This window comes from Camelina sativa, chromosome 10 (genome assembly GCF_000633955.1).
Source record: "Camelina sativa cultivar DH55 chromosome 10, Cs, whole genome shotgun sequence".
NCBI lineage: Eukaryota > Viridiplantae > Streptophyta > Magnoliopsida > Brassicales > Brassicaceae > Camelina > Camelina sativa.
The window spans coordinates 3,669,003-3,690,488 of NC_025694.1; the positions used below are offsets into that span (position 1 = coordinate 3,669,003).

The 21,486-nt window shown below is 37.1% G+C and overlaps 3 protein-coding genes, 1 long non-coding RNA gene and 1 other non-coding gene across 8 annotated transcripts; 1 reads left to right on the forward strand and 4 right to left on the reverse strand.

Moving 5' to 3' along the window:
* On the forward strand, nucleotides 721-2,648 carry LOC104716892. 3 transcript variants are annotated; one of them, XR_756152.2, is made up of 3 exons: nucleotides 721-1,208; nucleotides 1,309-2,066; nucleotides 2,136-2,648. It is a non-coding gene; the product is annotated as an uncharacterized LOC104716892 (long non-coding RNA). The 3 variants fall into 3 exon arrangements; XR_002033600.1 differs by having other exon boundaries at nucleotides 1,039-1,208; nucleotides 1,309-1,713; nucleotides 1,816-2,172; XR_756150.2 differs by having other exon boundaries at nucleotides 1,050-1,208; nucleotides 1,309-2,172.
* Nucleotides 5,761-8,702, reverse strand: LOC104716893 (VAN3-binding protein-like). The gene is made up of 8 exons (XM_010434365.1): nucleotides 8,628-8,702; nucleotides 8,239-8,540; nucleotides 7,655-7,720; nucleotides 6,692-7,058; nucleotides 6,413-6,577; nucleotides 6,281-6,330; nucleotides 6,133-6,190; nucleotides 5,761-6,046 (listed from the first exon to the last, which is right to left on the reverse strand). Exons 1-8 carry the CDS (start codon nucleotides 8,683-8,685, stop codon nucleotides 5,829-5,831), a joined length of 1,284 nt encoding a protein of 427 aa, XP_010432667.1. The 5' UTR covers nucleotides 8,686-8,702; the 3' UTR covers nucleotides 5,761-5,828.
* Nucleotides 9,761-12,589, reverse strand: LOC104716894 (tocopherol cyclase, chloroplastic). The gene is made up of 10 exons (XM_010434366.2): nucleotides 12,243-12,589; nucleotides 11,866-12,110; nucleotides 11,653-11,732; nucleotides 11,408-11,484; nucleotides 11,145-11,314; nucleotides 10,930-11,027; nucleotides 10,689-10,796; nucleotides 10,471-10,587; nucleotides 10,221-10,370; nucleotides 9,761-10,117 (listed from the first exon to the last, which is right to left on the reverse strand). The coding sequence occupies exons 1-10, from the start codon at nucleotides 12,476-12,478 to the stop codon at nucleotides 9,938-9,940; spliced, it is 1,461 nt and encodes a 486-aa protein (XP_010432668.1). The 5' UTR covers nucleotides 12,479-12,589; the 3' UTR covers nucleotides 9,761-9,937.
* Nucleotides 13,192-13,273, reverse strand: TRNAS-CGA. Its single transcript has one exon. It is a non-coding gene; the product is annotated as a tRNA-Ser (tRNA).
* LOC104716895 (TOM1-like protein 2) lies at nucleotides 13,626-18,855 on the reverse strand. 2 transcript variants are annotated; one of them, XM_010434368.2, is made up of 10 exons: nucleotides 18,504-18,855; nucleotides 17,846-17,924; nucleotides 17,399-17,497; nucleotides 17,192-17,305; nucleotides 16,817-16,977; nucleotides 16,538-16,619; nucleotides 16,291-16,376; nucleotides 15,591-15,788; nucleotides 14,815-15,269; nucleotides 13,626-14,657 (listed from the first exon to the last, which is right to left on the reverse strand). In XM_010434368.2, exons 1-10 carry the CDS (start codon nucleotides 18,602-18,604, stop codon nucleotides 14,002-14,004), a joined length of 2,031 nt encoding a protein of 676 aa, XP_010432670.1. In that variant the 5' UTR covers nucleotides 18,605-18,855; the 3' UTR covers nucleotides 13,626-14,001. The 2 variants fall into 2 exon arrangements, with proteins under 2 accessions (XP_010432670.1, XP_010432669.1); XM_010434367.2 differs by having other exon boundaries at nucleotides 13,626-14,660; nucleotides 18,504-18,854.

Consider the following 21,486-nt stretch of genomic DNA (forward strand, 5'->3'; position numbering starts at 1 on the left):
ACTATATAAATTGAATGGGATATGTACCTTTTTGTTAATTATATTTCAAACATATTATATGTGAGATGTGCTAACACATCTAAACTCTTTCAATATATTAATTTTTGGTTCGTTCTTGAGTAAGGTTCCGTTTTAGGATGAAGAGTATAATCATTATATTATACTGTTGGGTAAATTACATGTGATGATACCATGTCAAATTTTATAAAATTTCAACTAAATATTTGAGTAGTTTTACTGGTCTATACTTTTTTATATGTTATGCTATTAATTTGAGCATTCTTAACATGTAACTTGATACATAAGAAAATATAACTATCGACCGACAAAAAAAAAGAAAAAGAAAATATAACTATCGACCGCCAAAAAAAAAGAAAAAGAAAATACAACTATCGGAATATCACACCAAACACAAACATACTTTCCTCAACACACGTGAAACGAGAAGTTCAATCTTCATCACATTATGTTCAAACATGAAAGAATAATAGTGTTTTGATCCGAGCCCTAATGTTTCCAGTGAACACTAGAACCGATTTCAAGTGAGTTAAGCAGCTGTTGAGTCCCTTCTATCCACATTTGCTTCTCTCTTTTGTTACCACATTCGAATTCAATCACCCTTTCGACGGTTTTCACACCAAAGTAGGCTCGCCCGCTCTACCATTTTTTCTACTCGTCCTCTATGAGCCCATTCTGGTATGTCTCGGCACACTCCACTGACAACGCCTGCAGCAAAGAAAAAACGTCAAACGAATATTATTGGTTTACAAAAAGGTAAGACGATCAGATTAGTAGGAATGCTTATATTAACTAACATTTCTTCGTCTTTGTGAAAGTTCCACCCACATGTTTGTTCTTTGTGAAACTACAAAGGTCGTTTTTGTTTTGTTCTTTGTAAGTTGTAACCAGTCCAAAACGCAGCGTTTCCATGGAACGTTAAATTGTTTTAGGAGTGTTTTTTTGTTAACGTTTCTACAAACGGAGTGTTAGATTTGATAACGGAATTTAGTTGGGGGTTTAAATCGTAAAACAAAAAGGAATAGTTGAGGGTTTTTGTAATAAATTGGCTGGAGAATTTTTGTCTAATTCGTTAGACGATACCAAAAAGGGAAGACTCAGCTTTTTCTATAGAATCGAATCATCGAAGAGTAACCACCCTTAGAACGAGCCCGAGAAGAAGAAGAAGAAGAGAGATGGGAGGCAAGGAGGTAATGAATAGACCTAAAAAAGTTATCTTGCTCTTTTCTTAGTACTTTTTGATTTTGATTTTTTTTTTTCCTTTGTCGATTGCAAAACTTGTCCTTTCAGGGTGCGATTGGGCGATGCTTCATCAAGTTTGCAAATAAGTTCTACCAGCATGTCGATTGTAAAATGTTTAGTTGTGCCGTAACACTTGTCGCCGGATATTCTTACGGCGACATCACGGGTGTTGTTGTCAAGGATTGGGACACGAAAGAAAGGCTTGAGCTAGAAAGGAAAGATCTTGAAAGACAGATCCAAGAGTACGAAGCTGAAGCCAGAGAACTAGAGAAGTGTTCAAGTAGATAGATAGAAAAGCAAAGGAGCGCCCTTCCTTCCTTTTATGTACTTAGCAACCCTAGCCCGCCGTCCTTTAAAGATCCCCTGTCTTTTTACTACGTTGTGAGATTGATTGATCGATAGGTTGAGTTCTGATCAGAACAGCGGTTTTGATGTTATTGTTTTCTGCCTTTTGTAAGTGCTTTTTGACTCTTACCATAGAGTAGAAATGTCTTTGGTTTTTTTTTTTCTTGTTCTTTTGATAGATAAGCTCGATGAGGAACATGTTCTTAGCAGAACCCCGACACGGCCTTGTCTTTTCAAAGGCAATTACAATGACAGAATGGTTATCTCTATTCGATGGCTTGCCGCTCTTGAACGAGAACTTGTTCAAAAAAGAAGCCGAAACTACAAAGGTCGACCAGATAGATATAAGGGGCTTATGGTGTATGGCTAGATGCCCAACGGAAACTTATCTAGTCTGCTCCAAGGAGCTTCCCATCAATGTCCTAAACTGGCCAATGCGCCTCCTCCATCAATCCAACATGGTAAGAATTTTTCTGGTATTGTTTTTATTTTGCGTCTTCCTGATTGTAAAACATTTTTTATTTGAGTAGACTAGAATTATCCAAGCATTCGTGCATTATCCATTAATATTGGCCTTAAGGAAGGGATCAGACAAAAGTAGCTAGACACGAATGAAAAGCATACTCGGAATGGAATTCAGACAAGGGTATAGGACGGGCACATCCATCAAGCTAGCTAGTTAAGAAGTTTACAAAAGACACAACAAGCCATAGAGATAAATTACAAATACTGCTAAACTGGGTTGGAGATTTGCATCTTCTTAGCAAGCAACGCTTCCTTCTTCTTCTCCAGCTCCTGCCGCTTGGCAGACAAGTCCTGAAACCATGAGTTGGAAGATGCATTAAACTCATATAAAACCCAAAGCAAACCTCAAATCTTGTTTCTATATTTAATTTACCTCTATCTCGGAATCATACTTTTCTGGATTGTATGGGGAGTTATATGTAGCTGGGAAGAAAGAAGAAGTATATAATTAGTGGGTTCTTCTTGTTGAATCTCAAAAATGAATCAATAAAATAGATATCATCCTCCGCACAACACACCTACATACCTGCTTTGTATCCAAAGTAGAAAATTCCCGTTTTGAAAGCAAGAGACTCGATGGCGTCTGGAATTCGTCTTGCCATCATTCCAACCAATGCCTGACTAACCTCCTTCGAGGTTTTGAGTTCACGAACTTGGAGGAGACCAAAAAAAAGAAAAAACATGAAAAGAGCAATAATTATCCTAAAGAAGAAAAATCCAAGAAAGAATTTAGCTAGCTACCTACCTACCTGTATTGTTGTTGTTAGACGAGGAGGAGGAGCATTGTCGAGATGATCCAGATGGAATCCCTTTCTGACAATACACACTCAGAAATTGATTGTCGGAAAGGAAAAAAACTCAGATATAACTGATGTAGTATATTTCAGTCAATTAAATTATCAATCCACAATCTGCATTAATCAACTCACTAAGAATACACAAAGTTGTTTAATCTATTCTTAACAGGAATTGGTTTTGTTGTAACAATCTTAACTAACAAACAAATTAAAGAAAATAAACAGAACACAACTAACAACAAACTTTAAATCAAGATTAAACAAGTGAACCTTGGGCAAGGTAATTGACTTGGGAGATAGCTAACCAATCCTAGATGTCTAGGCAACAATCAAGAACAATCCTATGGCTAAGAACACTAATGCAAATCAATCCATTTCTATGGTAGAGATTCCTATGCTAATCAAGTGATAATCAACTTTTTCCAAAGGCAATCACAAAGCTAGCATGCATTAAGAACAAGTCTTAATACCACTAAGCACCCTAATCATCAATTTCCATTGGCTAGGAGTGCAAAGCCCTTGAATAGTTTGGTTTAGGAATTTCATCAAACACCTTCTGGGCAATGGAAATCCTAATGTCTAGATTCAAGCTTGATCAAGGCTTTCCAGCATTATTAACACTAAACAAGATAGGAAACACATAAATAAGGCTCTAGACATCAAAGATCAATCATATATCTCCCTAATCTACCTAGCCCAAAGTTCTAATGATCTACTCACTCATCATCATGATCACACAAAGGAAAGAGTTTGATCTTTGTGCTCAATCATTCAACAAACCAAGAGTAAATAAGCTTAAGAATCATAAGTGGCTGCTAAACAAGAGATAAACAAAAGATCCCTCTCCCCTTAATAGGGTTAGAGTATTTATAGGAAAACAGAAAAGGATCCGGGTCAACCCAAAACAAACCGGGTCAAACCCGGATTAAAACTAAAACAAGTGTGGGTTTAGGTGAACCGGGCAAGCTTAGACCGATTGGGATGGCCGATTGAGATGGCCGGGCATACTTTGGCCGATTGAGCTTCCCGCTGGGTCATCCGCTAGTTTGTCTTCTTGAGCTCCATCGGCCATGGCTCGGCCGATTGACGAGGCCGCGTGGCTCCATCGGTCATGGCTTGGCCGATTGAGCTTGGCCGATGGTGTAAACGGTGATTTCCCCTCTTGAGCTCCATCGGTCATGGCTCGACCGATTGACGAGTTCGCGTGGCTCCAGCGGTCATGGCTTGGTCGATTGAGCTTGGCCGATGGTGATTTCCTGATTCCTTCACACTTCTCCAATTCCACTCCTTTTTGCTTCTTTGCACCAAAACAAGTGCAACTGCTCCAAATGTGGTGAGATTACTCCAAGAGCCTGAGAAATGAGACACTAAATGCATATGCTCCTAATACAACCTAGAATGACAAGATTATGCAACAAAACTATGCAAAAATATGGCTTAAAATCCAACAAAAACACAAGATATCAATAACAATATGGAAAAAAATAGGTCATCAATCGGTTCGGGGTACCTTAGCAAATATGGTGGATCCACCCCGCATCCGCATCATCATCTCTCTAGAAATTAGGGTTTCTTCCTCTTTGGTTCTCTAGTTTTTTTTCTTCTTCCACACGGCCTAGGCAAAGCGTGTCCCGATTTCATTCAAGGCCACAAAAATCGCGTTTACTATCCCAATTCATATTTCCCGGTCCATTAGGTCAAAGCATTCTATAATTCTATTATAATCTCTTTTTTTTATTACTTTTTTCTCTTTTTAATTAAGTGTGTTTTACGAGTTATATAAATAAATGGGTTATAAGAAATTTTAGGAAAAAAAGAAGAATATAAATTGGTTGTAATATCTCATGGCAATAATAGTTGGATTTATATTATTTCGAAATAAGGAAAGTAACAAAATCAGATCCTCCACTCTTGCATATACTCACTACTCACAGTAGTCAAATAAATCAAATTTTAGAAGTGACTTAATTGTTTCTGATAGTTTAGTGTTTCCATCCAATAAAAAAATCCATAATATTGGATGATACAAGTTCCTCTAGGATGTAAAACTTACAATTTTTGTTAGTTATGATCACACGTACAGTCGCTTCCTTAAAGAAAAAAATCGAACACCACCATCACATGATCTTAAATATATTCATTTGGATCTACCGGCCGGATGCATTTAACATTGCAACACAATGTAATAAATATATCATAGTTATCATTGTAACTTTTCTTTTTTCATGGATTTTAGAGTTTTAAAAATAAAAAAATGTTAAGTTTACAAATACTGCATGATGTAAATAGGTAGTAATCGGATTCTGGATTATGTCATTTGATTTAGTCATTTGATTGTTAGAGATTTCACAAGTTCAACTTATTTTTCCATCATTATGTAAATTTAATATATATTTTAACTTCTTTTAAAAGATTTTTTATTTGGAATTTTATATAATATTTTTTAAAAACATAACTATATAAATTGAATGGGATATGTACCTTTTGTTAATTTATATTTCAAACATATTTATATGTGAGATTTGCTAACACATCTAAACTCTTTCAATATATTAATTTTTGGTTCGTTCTAGAGTAAGGTTCCGTTTTAGGATGAAGAGTATAATCATTATATTATATTGTTGGGTAAATTACATGTGATGATACCATGCCAAATTTTATAAACTTTCAACTAAATATTTGAGTAGTTTTACTGGTATATATTTTTTTTATATGTTATTTAAGATCCCATGCTATTAATTTGAGCATTCTTAACATGTAACTTGATACATAAGAAAATATAACTATCGGAATATCACACCAGACACAAACATACTTTCCTCAACACACGTGAAACGAGAAGTTCAATCTTCATCACAATATGTTCAAACATGAAAGAATTATAGTGTTTTGATCCGAACCCTAATGTTTCCAGTGAACACTAGAACCGATTTCAAGTGAGTTAAGCAGCTGTTGAGTCCCTTCTATCCACATTTGCTTCTCTCTTTTGTTACCACATTCGAATTCAATCACCCTTTCGACGGTCTTCACACCAAAGTAGGCTCTCCGCTCTACCATTTTTTCTACTCGTCCTCTATGAGCCCATTCTGGTATGTCTCGGCACACTCCACTGACAACGCCTACAGCAAAGAGAAAACGTCAAACGAATATTGGTTCACAAAAAGGTAAGACGATCAAATTAGTAGGAATGCTTATGTTAACTAACATTTCTTCGTCTTTGTGAAAGTTCCACCCACATGTTTGCTCTTCATTTTAAGAACCACCTATTTCAAAAGTAAGAGTATATATATGAGGAACCTCAAATAAATCAAATTTTGAATGGAAGTTGTGTCCCACAAAATAAAAGAACTTACTTGCCAATTTGAATTGATGTTAAAAGATACTTGCTTCCAATGAAGATCCCCTGTCACCAAGTATTCATCCATACTTTTAACTATGTTAGTTTCATCACATGATCAAAGTAGTTTTCTTGGATTACAAGTTACCTTTGCGGGTGCGTTTCAGAAGCTCTTCTCCTCTAGAAACGAAAGTCATCACTCCAAATACATTTCTCTCTTCCAATTCTACGTTCTCCTTTGTTGCATATAGCATTGCTTTGTTCTCGTTATTCCTTTCCATTCTTGACCTTAGAATCGCAGCTCCTCGCAACGCTGAAATCTCTCAACAAACCTCAAAATCAGCTGAAATATATATATATCCATTCCAAACCCAAACCGTAAAATAGTTTCAAAAACCAAACAAGTGTTAATTTAAATACTATGTACCTGTTGCAGCACTTGCCGTTAAAGCCATAACATCTCCGTTAGTCCTAGCGTTGGTCGCAGAGCTAACGGCTGCTGCGATCTGGTTATAACCGGCCCCTATCTCTCCCGCCATCTCGATGCAATGCGAAGCGATGAGAGCTGCTGCAGACGCAACGGCAACCGCAACGGTTGTTGATTCAGCCGCATGCTCTGCGGATGCAACCGCGTTAGATGCAGCGGTTGCGGCTACAACCGCAGCTACTCCTGCGACAGAGACTGCGGCGTGGATCTCAGCGTTGCGAGTTCGGGTTTCTTGTTTCTTCTTCTCCTTCTGATCCTTCAATCTTCTTCCCATTGTTTTCCCTCTTATCATGCTCTTATAAAGATGCTGCATCATGCATATTACACGATTTTCAAAAAAAAAAAAAAAAATCATGCATATTACTCTTTTTATAAATTTCATTAATATGTGTCTAGCTAGTTTCAACTTGATATTTATATGTTTTTTTTGGGTGAAATTTAGAGATCCAATGAGGTAAGAGTAGACATTGGATTCTAAAATGTTTACCAACTATTTTAATTATGTATATGTATTTGCTAATATATGTTTCATTTTCATAATATTTCGTCTACAGTAAATCAGTAATAATCTCATGGCAATAGGACAGTTGGATTTAAATTATTTCGAAATAAAAAGTAACCAAATCAGATCCTCCGCTCTTGCATATATACTCACTACTCACGAGTCACTACGTTACCTTTTTTAAGGGTAAAGACAATGGATTTAAAATAAACAATTGCATGAATTAATCATGACAATTATAATGCTTTTCTCTTTTCTCTCGGTTAATTTTTATTTTATTTTTTATCTAACCAAAAAGTTCCAAAACCAACCAGCTTTTTCTCCTTCTTTACGTCGACTAAAGATATGATTTCGATTTGAGAAAAAGATAAACCGGACAAACCCGATTTAATAGATCATACCTTCATTTCTTTGCCGGTTCTTGGAGTTATTGGAGGACTGGTCTTGTTTCCTTTTTGTGGCAGCAGCTGAAAAAATGATTCACAAGTGTCATTTTTTTACTTTTTCTTGTCAACATTTAAAGTGAAGTGTAAATTAAATATTTAAGTAACAAAACAGTAACTAACTAGAGTTATGCTTTTGGTAAAATCGATTTAATTCTTTACTAACACAACAACAACAACAACTACTACAAAGTCAATAACCAAAAAAAGATAGACAAACTTCACATAAAAAGTGTTCATGCGCAAAGTTTAGTTACTTTTAAGTTTTAACCAAAAACAAACAATAAACTTGTGCGGTCGTGTGATAAAACAAAATCGGGAAAATGCGCTGAATAGGGAAAATTATAATATTTATAAAGTATTTAGCAATTTGTTGAATTGCTATTAGCGAATAGTAGAAAAAAAAAATCTACAAAAACAATTAAATACATTTTAAAGAATTTTATACTAATGTAGTAATGTTGCCATGTACGTAGTAGATTATTCGTAACTAGGACCATACCAGCTGACCGGTTTAGAAAATAGGAAGAGAGGTGACTTACAAAGTCACGAGAAGAAGCCATGGAAGTAGAATCTTCTTCATCTTCTCTGTCTTCTTTGTTGGTGTTAACAAGCGTAGAGAGAAGAAAAGAGTTAGTGTCGGCGGCGGAATTGTTGAAGAAAGCTTTTGTGAGTTCGACGGCGGAAATGCTCCATGATCTCCCTAGAAACTCCATCGTCTCCGTCGGTGTTTCCGGTGGTAACGCCGTCTTCACTTCACGGGTCATCATCGTTGCTGGACCTTCTTCGTCTATGTTTTCTAGTTTTTTCCATGAATTATCTCTTCCGGTATGGCACATCATCACTAACAAAAATCTCACACATCCACTATTTATTTTGACCGATTGAGTAACGTAAATAATTAAGGTAAGAAAAAAAGAAAAGAACTTACATTGATCTAAAGAAGTAGTGGGATTTTGTGTGAAGAGGGTTTTGTGCAAACTTGTCATTGTTGATAGAGATTTGATTGGAGAAGAATCACTATGTTACTTTGGCTATATATGAAAAAGGTTGAATACTGATTCCCTCTTTTTCTTAATTTATTTTTCTTACATTTATACGGAAAGTAAATTACTTTTGTTTTTAATAACTAATACATAAAGAAACATTATAAAATACAGTTTGGTCAAGTTTTGTCCTTTAATAAAGGTTTGTTGTATATTTATAATATATAGACTTTTTATTTTAACCAAACTGCTAATAGAAGAAAAAAAGGTCTTTCTTTGCTTACGTGATTATTCATGATACATTAGAACTTGCACGTATACAATCATCAACTCTATTCTATTAAGATCATTCATAAGTCCGAAAAACATATATAAGTCTAGGCTCATATATATTCTTATTTCACACGTCAATGAAAGAAAATAAAAAGAAAATAGAGATCGAAGCTTACTTACAAGTAGACAAAAGATAATAACTTAATTCTTTACTTTGCTTTCTTTCGACTGCCTCAAAATCGGTTTCGTGGGTCTAAAATAAATAAAACAAAATGATGGGTTTGCCATTTGTGTTCTAATTAATTAAAAAGATCCAAAATAAATTTATATATTGGTAACGAGATAATGTTAAAACCAAAAAAATATATATATATCTTCAGAATTCAGCGTAACGGAAAGAAGGATTTATTTGATGAGCGAAAGGAATAAAAACTAAGTTTGTGGAGCCAGAGAGAGTGCATTTGTGATGATGCTAGACAAAGTGAGCCGATATTAAGGAACTTCATCTTTCTCCTTTTTGCCTCCCACTCATATTTATGCATATCTAACAATAAGCCGAATCTATATGATTACTAATCCATTATGATCGTGGTTTCTACCTAGGAACATTGAGTGGGCAAACAACAAAATAAATGTGAATAAAATCCAATTGAGGAAAATGAAAAATAAGAGATGGAGAATGGACATAAATATGCTCTTGATATTACAAATTCAAGCCACTTTTTTTGAGGTTTTTTCTTTTAATCCAGTCTAAAACCTATAGAGTTTATATATTCGATTCCCGGTCAGGTCTATTCCAGTCCTGAGTTATGTTTATGCCCAAAGCTTTATTGAACTAGACTTTACATTGACCGTATAATTTACTACAAGGCCCGAACGAACTAAACCATACATATTAGTGACGCTAGCAATGCCAATAACATATAACTCATGGCTTGATTACATGGCTCTCTCTATCAACAAACAAAACACTCATCAATGTTTACAAACCAGGTGGCTTGAAGAAAGGGACTAAACCAAAGGCGGTTTCAAGATCCAATGGGACCTGTAGAGCCCGTTTGAGTAGCTCGGGGGTGTTGCTCGTATCTCCTTTCCATGTCCCAAACCACGGTCCACCTCCTATCTCCACCGCTGCCATTGAGCTCTTTGTCTCTAATATCACCTGCATCATTATTGACCATAACCAACGTTTATAATCTTGTTTAACTGCCCTGGGACTAGCTAAGACTTTAACTACAGGGATTTCTTCATATTTGCATGCATACCTTGCCTTTACTTCCATCATATAGCCGTTCCCAAATCTGCAACTTCAATTCACCATAACAACTATCTCTGCAAGCCGTAGCTAGCCCAACTTCTGTGGTAGGAGCACGCAGAGGTGTACCCGCTTCATTTGTTCTTGCCTCTAGTTCCACCTGCCACAAGACATTCATCGAGTGTCGGAATCTAGGCATAAAGTATATGATGATGTCAAAAGTGAAACTGAATGGATCCGAGGAAAAAAACAAAATTTACCATATGGGTTTCGTTCTCTGCAGTTATATACCAATAACCCCAGGGAGACATTTCCCATCTAACAACACCATTCCACGGAACAAACTCGTAAAATTTTCCATCATAGTGTACACAAACCTGCATATTTACAAGGTCCCCGAGATTCTGTAAGCTATTTGCCTTCTAACATTGTAGTTTTATTCACTTTCATTGCTTAAGCCGATCTTATTAGTGTATACCAGTGCAGCATTTTCATATGTCTCAGTCAATCCAGGCAACTGCCTCAACCCGCCACCTGCAGTCAAAGCAACTTCTCCACTTGCTCCTTCAAAGACATTACATTGGACCTGTATGAGAGATTGACAAATAAAGCTATCGAACAGGGTTCACGTGTAGTACATGTGGGTGTGTATACACAGGTCCAACTAGATGCCTAAAGTCTGCAACAAGACAATGTAACAGAAGTATGAAATGTTTTACCCAAAACCATTTTCTTGGGAAGCCTCCACCCCAATTCTTCTCTGAGTAAGAAGGTGCATCCCGAAACTCAAACCTTTCACCGCCCCATTCTATCCACCCTGCAAAATCAAGAGATCAAACATAAGAACTAAAATAGCAGTTTCTGCTGTTTATTTCTGTTAGTAACTTAACCGGCCTTTTCCTACTAACTTAAGAAAATCAAGCAAAGCTCACACCTGTGGAAAGGCCTCCTGCCATGCAAATCTGCCAATGAGGCTCAAATACAGGAAAAGCTGCAGGCCAGCCTGCAGTAGATTTCTGTTTGGCTCCAACATCACCCCAGCCGTACACAGGACGAGTACTATACTCCCAACGAGCAGATGTCACAGTTTCCGCATAGTCAGTCCTGCCAAAACAACTAAATTAAATACAAGAAGTTTACAATGACACTATATAATACACAATGAAAACTTGCAGTGGAAAGAAGCAGAATAATTACCGGCCATCATCGCAAATGTGACCTTGATGCCAAAATGGGGTAGCTTGGAATCCTTCAGACACTCTTGTGTTGAAATCCTACAATTTAACGCTATGCTTTATTTATATATCAACATTCAAGAGAATCATAAGAGTGAAAAAAACATGAGATTCCAAATACAAGTAGAAGTACAACACTAATATGCCTATGCTTATGAGTAGCTAACGAGGGAGGAGGGAGAAGAATCGATATGTATAGTATCTTACCTCTGGTGGAACCTCCTTGTTTGGAGGCGTTGCGCCTGGGACAGCACTAAAAGTATTCCCCAAAACTAGCTCATGTCGATCTATGCATTTAGTAAAAAAATGTTTAGGTAATGAACTTTCAAAGTCATGTAAACGAACACTAATGTTTGATTTCTCATTGTCATGGAAACAGCAATCTTAGAAAGGACCAAGAAGAAGAAGAAGGAAGTATACCTCCCCAGAAGTTGTGAGAGTCTTGAGTGTATTGACAAAGATATTTATCATAAGCGCCAAGAATCTGAGCTCCGACACCAGTGAATCTAGGTCCATGTAGAGCCGTTTCCAACGGTGACAATCTCTGACGGAATGCAGGATTCTCCACAGAGTACATAAAGCAAAAACTCTCCTTCTTCTCTGGGATTGAAACCCTAAAATACCATCCCTCGAAGAACTTCCTAGCTGTTCCATCGAAATGGTATCTGTATTTTTCAACAACAACATCGTTTGTATTATTAACAAGCTCTATAAATTTCAGTTTTCAACACCAACCCAATAATAAAAATCAAATCTTTTTTAATGGAAGATAAAAAAGTCCCAATTTTTCAATTTACCCACTGTGAGGAGTCCGGAGCTCGCGATTGGGAGGCGTAGGGATGTAAACAGGCTTCACAGAGATCTTGTCCGTGTTAGATGAAGGAGTTTCACTGGAGATCGAAGCTGAAATGGACCGGGGAAATATTTTTTTAGCCGGAACGAGGGAGCGAGTGATGGGTGATACAGGACGACGAGAGAGCTCAAAGAAAGAGAAATTAGGGTTCATCGAAACAACCAAGCTCCGTATCTCCATCTTAATTGAAGACCGGATTAAGAATGACAAAGAAGAATTATGCAAAAGAATGTGAAATTGTGTGTTCGGTGATTAACTAATTTGTGCAGAGTTAGGTGCAGAGAAGAAGAAGAAGAAGAAGAAGAGAAGGGAACGTGTGGCGGTAAGTACTTACGTGGCAAACACAAAACGTAACGTATTTAGTTTTTTTTTTTTATAATTTTTTTTTTACCTCCACGTATTTATTTAGTTATTTATAAGAAAACTTATTTTTGTATTCCAATTTCCTCCTAGTGATACAATTATTTTGGCTAATTTTAGGTTTTCAAAATACACACAAAACGCTTTAGTTGTTTGAATGATATATAGATATTGAAGTCACTAATTCAATCAGTATTATTTTTTTTTAGTTTTATTATACTTATTTATAGATATAGTTATTATTTTTAGTTTTAGTATACTTATTTCTTACACTAATTGATCCATCGTTAACCATATTTGTACATACATGTAACATGTGGCCATTTAAAAAAAAAAAAAAAAAAAGTAGTGAATCTCAACAATTTTAATTATAGATTCCGGGAAAGAATTATAAACAGTAGTGGATTCCAAAATTTTTAATTGATTTTGTATAAACTGGCACACAAACAACATACATATAAGAAATCATAAACTATGTATACAGAATAGAATATGTATTATTACCGTAAAATTATCAAAAAAATAAAAAAATTCGTCAACAGCAGGATTCGAACCTGCGCGGGCAAAGCCCAATTGATTTCGAGTCAATCTCCTTAACCACTCGGACATATTGACGATTTGGTAATCAAGCTATTATTTTATTTAAATATCTCGTTATGACTTCTTTTCCTAGAGACATAGGATACCCACCTACTCATACAAGCTAGGCTAGAAGTGTCTTCGCTTCGTTTTGATTTTTAATTCTAGACTCAGTTTTATGTTTGTTTGTTGTTGAACTTTAAAAACAAAACAGTACTTCCTACTTTTTATGTAATTGACACCATCCATTGATTAGAACGTCAACGCGAGTGAAGTGAGATTATACCGTGCAAGCATAGTTGGACATTTTCATGTCTCCATAGATAAAGACATGAGAGTTGCATTCAGATACAAAGAACATAACATCCTTTAGTAAATTTAAGAACCATGACTCTTCAACTGATATCAAACTTTATTGCCAATGGAAAACAAATAAAAAAAGGTCTGAAAACACAAATGACATTAAAAGGTCCTAAAATAGAATCCCCAGACAAACCCAAATCGATGAGTTGACAACAAAAGATTTTCCAGTTTTCTTTCTCTACAAGAAATATACAAATCCATTACCGGTCATAATCAACGGTAATTATAAGGAAGAAGATAACATATATATATATATATATATATATATATATCTATGCGTCTCCCACAAAGGGTAAAATCAATGATGATGATAGCTCAAATAAGAGAAGAAAGAGAGTTAGCTGTGTAAATAAAATAGAGGATAGAGGAGATGAGTACTTAGAAATGACGGAGTATTTTTTTCACATGGTACCAGCTCTTCCGGAAGTCGGTTTTGTAGGCTTGAATTTGGAGATGTCAACGAGATCCCCAAATAGCTTGTCCTCTGGTTTATTCTTTGGTTTCATAGGAGGCAGATAAGATGTGGTAGATGTCGATAATGGTACCTGATGCGAAGTCTGGTCTCTGATGGACATACCATACATTTGCTGGTCCAGATATGGGCTGCTTCCTTGTTGCTGTTGATTATAGCCATACCCGTATCCTCCCATTTGGTTTCCATACGCTTGTTGCTGTTGTTGTTGTTGCTGTTGGGCATAGAATTGAGCCATCATCATCTGCTGCTGCTGTTGAGGTGGATAACCTTGCCCTTGAGCCTGAATGGGTTGGTTTGGCATGTACATACCGCCTTGTGGCATTTGAGCATATGGACTGTTGTTGTTAACAGGTTGGCCAGCTTGAGGCATTTGACCATATGGACTGTTGTTGTTAACTGGTTGGCCGGTCTGGGGCATCTGAGGATATGAATTGTTGTTGTTAACCGGTTGAGCATGTGTGAAGGGAGCCTGTGCCGGATGCATTTGAGAAGAAAACGGACTTCCTGACTCCGCAGTGGGACTAAAGTCTTGGTGCTGAGCTTCCCATGGGGGTGGTGGAAATGCCATACTGTCTTGGGCACCTTCTACACATTACAAAATGACCACAAACATAACAAATAAGAATTATACATGAGACAACTCAATTCCAAACTCCCGAATCCAAAAGAGTGACACGCTTTCACGTTGTTCAACATGTCTCAAAAGATAAAATTTGTAATTTAAACTCAGATATATTACCGTAAGAGGGCTGGTGTGGTTGTTGAAACTGCTGGGGTTGAGCGGGCTGATTGCTCCACGGAGAAGAGACTCCTTGCCCGTATGATGGTTGCTCAAATTGTTGATAACCTATTTGAGGAGAAAATCCATTGGATTGTTGTAATCCAGCTTCTCCAGCTTGGCTATTTGGTTGCTGGTGCGGTTGAGGATTCAAAGGACTACTCTGTGGAGCTGGATTGCCAGTTGGTGCAGTTGCAGGACTTGGATTATTAGTATTGTCTGAGAACATATCAATAAGGGCAAGTGCATTTTGATCTGATGCAACAGGACTTGCTGGTTGAGGTGGTCCAACAGGAACAAGGGCGAGATCATCGCCACTGAGGAGGTCTATTTTAGAATTGGCTGGACCATTAGTTACAGGTGGTGCAGGGAGGGCCAACTGATTTAAAACCCCGTTACCAGAACTTGATGTAGCCCTGTGAAAGTGTTGGACATAGTACAAATCAATAACTATGTAATAAGACAATAAGAACTTTTACCAGGTCACTTGGTCCAAAACCCCAGTTCTTACTTGGTAAGTTAAGAGACAAAACAACACCGTTTATATGAAAATGGTTATATTGTTAATCTGAAATTCAGAAGTACTTTTCGTTTTCACATCCTAGATTGTAATAGTTTTGATGTGTAAGCCATATATCAGGTCAAGCTTGCAGCTAAAATCGGTAGCCCATATCCAAAAACAGGTGATTTTATCCAGCATTCTTGGATGCATAACTATCAAGTTTTGTCTAACGTACCCGTTCACCTGATTACTGCTGTCACCAGTATCAATAAGTGGACCATCAACATCAACAAGGGATTTTCCAGTCTCGGACTTGGGCTTCTCAATTTGAGCAGAAGTGCCAGGTAATCCAGAAGCGATTGCTTCATAACTGGTTAAGACACGCTGCAAGTCATCATTCAAAGCGAGACCTTGACATAACAAACCCTCGTCCCTGAAAAAGAAAATTGCATGGTAAATAAGCTTAATATCAATTCTCATCAACTGGATTAAGTAAGGATCTACAATAATTCTTAATGAAGTTATCTCCCCACCCTCTTACATAAGAAACCATAACCCACACAAAACGTGAATACTACCCCAATCTCGCTTTCAATCTAATACATACAGCTTAACCAGCTGAAACCCATGGTTAATCCACAGTTGCTTCTATTACTTAGGAAATCTGGAGTCTGTGGGACTCTAAACACACATTATCTGTGCCTCTTCAGAAATCAATTGAATTACCATAGAAGTTTACGATCAAATTGCCTGGTGTAATAATATACGCATGCATAAAAACCAATCATTCGCAGCTTAATCTAGTAGTAATATGTATGCATATTACAAAATGAGAATATAAAAAGAGATCTTATCGCACTCTAAGCATTGTAACTTATGTGAGATATGAAAGAGATAACCAAATAGAAAAAGAGAGGAAATTAAAGAGCTCTTACGAAGTTGAGTTGACTAGATGTACCACTCTTTGTTTGTACGTACGACACTGCTCCACCAAATCAACCATCACCTCCTGTTTGAGATCCTGAATAAATCCAAAAAAATGAGCAGAATTATCATCCTGAGATACGTACAGAATCATTAAATGCAATGCCCAAGAAGAATTCAGAAAATGTTCCTCTTATTTAGTATAGCCAACACTTGCAAACAGATAGTTAAAAACACTTTGCAACTAAATCGTGGTACCTCCTTGTTTCCAGGCTCTAATGCACTCAGCATTTCTGCAAGCACATCCATGATACCTTTTGCATTTTGAATCTCCGACAAACTGAAAATAAATTTGACATACAACAGAATAAAATTTTGAGAAACAATACTGAGCAACAAAGGCATACATATACGGCCTAAATAAAACAAGCATACAGACGCAACGTCAACAAAGGCATACATATATGTCCAAAATTCTATGATTTTGTTAAAAAATTATTAAACTTAAAACACGGAGTTGCAACAGAAGATATCTACCTTAAAGTCGGGAATTCTGGCTCTGCTGAAGGTTCAGGCACATCATTACCAGGTCCAGCATTACGAAGATTTGGAGGGTAAGACGTCAAAGGTTGTGTTTGTGGAGGTGTGAACACAGGGGCTGATCTCTCTGATCTCTGAGGGAAAACAGCTCCAGCGCGCTGAAATGAACATGAGTAAGCATTGGTGGTTAGGCAAGAGTAGTGGTAAATTCTAACAGAACTCACAAGAGGATCAAAGAAGAATTAAGTATGACACATATTTAAATTTCAGCATGAGACATCTGGACATCCAGAGTCCAGAAACAATACTCTACTGGAGGAAAAAATCGAAACCCAGATAAACTATATCAAACGACAGTTTCTTTAGACGTACCAACAATTCCTGGTATCCTGCATAGTATTGTGGATATCTTGCCCTAGGACCACCAAAGGCCTCTTGCCATGTATCGATAAGGACCAGAATCTTCTCTTTAACATGGAAGTCCGGCTATATGCATCAGAAAAATTTGGATCAGAGAGAGGGAGAGAGAAAGATAAGAGTTAATTATCCCCAACAAGACCAATTTGGAAGGACCCTTACCTTCTTCTTAACTATCCGGACCATTTCATGAATAACACCTTTCTCAGCCACATGCATATGAACCATGTCACCACAGTTCTTCACTATTGTCTCAAGCAGCTAGAACATAACAATATATGCATGATGAGTAAAAATACTAATATTGCAAGTCAAACGAGAAAGATGAGATTACGTCAAAATAATGAATCAGCATATCATTCTTGTTAGGAAACTTTGTGAGACATAATATCCTCATCTTGTACATTAGTGTCATGAACAAGTAATCTCTGCTCATGTCAACCCCAACTGATAAAGAGAGGACTGACAAAAGCATTTTGAATTTGAAACTAGATGCGTAACTAAAGATACAAGCTATCTAAATGCAGAGTTACAGAAACAACAGTAGTTATATAAATGAAGTAACCACAAAGGAATAGAAGAAAAGGAGACAGTAATCTGGGAGCTCACAGTTAAGGCAAGAAGTTGAGCTTTCGGATTCCTGCTCCCAATCCGTTTTTTAATGCCTTTCACAACATCTTTTGCTTGCCTGCGGAACAGTAACCAGTTTCAAACATCAGGTAGGATTCGTCCAGTTAGTATCAAAACTGAAATCTGATTCTTCCAATCAAAAAGCATGTAAAGGAAATAACATCCCAGCATTAAGAATAAAGCCCTAACAAAGATGAATACATTTTGTTCTATGAGCTGCTGCAACTCTAGTCAGCTGCTAACCCAAAACCATGTCGACTTTAAGATTCATCAATTGATCCCTACAAACAAGCACATCAACAAAAAAAAAAAAAAAACACTTGACCCCTAGTAAACCTATCTCTTTCTCTAGAACCTAAACCAAAATTGGGCAAACAGTAGGCCAACAAAAGTAATCCAATTGCTCCAATGAAACATGGAACTATCAAAATATTATGGTATCTACTTCTCCAGCAAAGACAAAGGGGGGAAAAAATACGAAATTTGATAGCTATCTTAGTATGTGTAAACTCTCTCAACTGAACCAACAAATTCAAATCGATTTTTTAATAGCGACTAATCGAGAACTTAAAAAAAAGGGAGGAGATAAAGGGAAAAAAAAAAACAAAAAATCGGGAGGGAGTAGAGGGAAACATACGCTGGATCGCTATTGAGCATATCACAGATCTCAAGGTTCATAGCCCAATCAGGCCCGATCAGCATCTCGCTAGTCGCTCTCTCAACCATAGCGTTAACCATCTTCGCTTTTGACCCTTCTCTCTCTCCCCCAAACAAATAAAAAAACTTGTAGATGAGAAAAAAAGAGAAAGAGACGAATATTCAAAATCTCAGGCGGCGAAAGAAGAAGAATGAAGCAGCCGGCTGTAAAGATCACGCAATAGAGATTACTCCGGCGAAGAATCTCTCTCCCCCCTCAGGAATTCACGCCCACCCTTCTCTCTCTCTCTTCTCTCTAAGAAAATTGTTTTTTTTGTTTTTCTCCTTTTCTTTTTCCTCTATTGTTAATTTTCCCGGAATTTTTTTTTATTATTATTATTATTTTCTGTTCTTCAGATGATCAGATCATTTAATTAATATATATTTTCACGAAATTAGCAACAACAAAAAAAAAAAGGATACTACAGAACAAAAAATACGGAAAATAAATTAATCGAATATCTTTTCGAAAAGGTCCACTAAAAGATCGCCACGTGGGCATCTCCCTGTGTTTCGATGCTTTTCATCGGACCGTTGATTTGACCCACCCATAAATCCGACGGTTATCTTATCAGTTATATTTTCTTTTGGTTTTGGGAGTTAAATATAGTAATGTAATCCAAATCTAATTAATTTTTTTTTTGCCCGCCAAATCTAATTAATTAATTGAGTTAGGGCAAGAGGATGAAATAGTATATACTATGTTTGCTACTAAAATACTAAAAAGTTATGAAACCGTTAAATAAAAAAAATCCACATCTTGCAAAATTCATTATCAAATGGTGTGATTTTTTTTTTTTTTTTTAAATGGTGAGTGGTGTGATACATACCTAAACCAACTTTGCCACACATAATCTATATTACTCTATTGAGTTTTCAATGTTTTATCACCTTTTCTATGTTGGATGTATTATCTATGTTGGTGCGGGATTTAGCACCCACAACATACCGATCTAAACCGAAGGTAAACCAAATAGATTTTGCACATTAACTAAACTGAGGGATCCCCTTTTGGGCTAGCTAAACGGGCCTATAAGCAGAAGCCCGACGAAGTCACTTGACCGACCTCCGAGACCGCCCCCTAAGCCCGACTTGATCATCAGAAGAGGAAATTTACCATATTTGAAGATCAGAGATTTAAGGAAAATAGACTTATTTTATAATCAATGTATTCATATAAATAGAGAGATATCCTCTCATTGTAAAAGATCCAACAATTATTACAAAAAACCCTAGTTCCTCATTGTTCTTGGGCAAAACCCTAACTTCTCTTTCAAGAGATCAAAACCCCTCTTTATTTTCTAGCTTTAATCCATTGTTTTAGAGAGAGATTTTAAATGAATTTGTTCCCCCATTCAAACAAATTCATTGTGTGAATTTCAGATTCAACAATTGGCGCCGTCTGTGGGGAACCTTACACTAAGTTCTACGTTTCTTCTCTCTACTACCAAACCTAAGACAAACCAGAAGATCAAGTTCAACCATCAGAACCGCCACCTTGCAAGGCGATTTCCCGGTAGCTCCCGACAAACTGGAAGATGAATAACCCATCTACGGATTTCCCCAAAGACCAGCTTTCCATAGAACTCAATTTCGTTTCAATCGGAGCTATATTCAGAGAGATATCGCAGTTTCACAGCAGCATACTCTATCCTTCAAAATACAGATCCGCCTGCTTACCGCTAGTCAGCTTCGGGATCGATTTTTCAGCTGAATACGACGAACCACGTTACGCATAACCTAATCATAGATCGCCCCGAGAGTCATCTTTCCATAGAAACCGGTTTCATATTGATCAGACATGTCTGCCGAAAGATATCACCGTTTGTCTGCAGCATACACAATCTGTTAAAACACAGATCCGTATTCAACGCACCACGCAGCCTTCGGGATCGATTTCCCGACAAATTACTATGACCCAGATTACGCACAACCCATCCACGGATAGGCCTTAGAGTCAAATTTCCGGAGAAGGTGACCTCAACCCAATCCGAAGTGTCAATCGAAAGTTATCACCCTATTTCCAAACTGACACATCTTGTTCGAAACCCTAGCTATCAGCTCGTCATCACGAATTGGAGAGTAGTTTGCCGCCGATCTAGAAGAAACAAAAAATCGGTATTCATATGAAACTGAAGCCCCGAGGCTTAGTTTCCTAACAAGATCGACCACGCCTCAATCGGTGCTCTATATCTCAACTTATGACCAGTTATCTTGATCAGATGCAGCCTGTTCGCAATTGTCAGATCCTCTTACATCATGAACTTATTCCCAGCGATCCATATAGAATCTGTAATCGATCTGCATATCAGTTTGAAGCCCCGAGTCTCATCTCTCTTGTGAGACCGACGTCGCCTAGAGCCGAGCTGTCTCAAAGAATTTATCACCGATTTTCCTCAACTGGTGTAATCTGTCAGAACTCTATCGACTTGCGAAAGCAAACCAACTTTTAGCAATNCGACCTTTCAAGAGAATCGACTTCGAAAGCATTTTTCTATCGTTCTAGAACGAACCAGACGCCGATCTACATATCAAATTGAAGCCCTGAAGCTTATCTTTCTAACAAGACAAACGTCGAGTTGATTGGCTATTCCTCGCGAAAGATATCACCGTATTTCTGGAACAGGAACATTCAGCCCGAAACCTAAAAAAAAAAGAGAGGAAGCAGATCCACCTTATCAGTTCGCTCTACTTCATGGCTAATTTCGAGCAACCTAGATGAAACCTGTAGTCCATCTACATATCAATCCAAAGCAACGAGGCTTACCTTCGCAACAAGATCGACCTTGTTTCAGCCTCGTAATTCATGAGAAAGCTATCGCTACATCTTCATATTACTAGCAAAATCATAAACTTCATTATCTCAAGACGCTTGGACGAACAATGGAGAAAACAGTCACAACCAACGGTAAATTAATCGATAC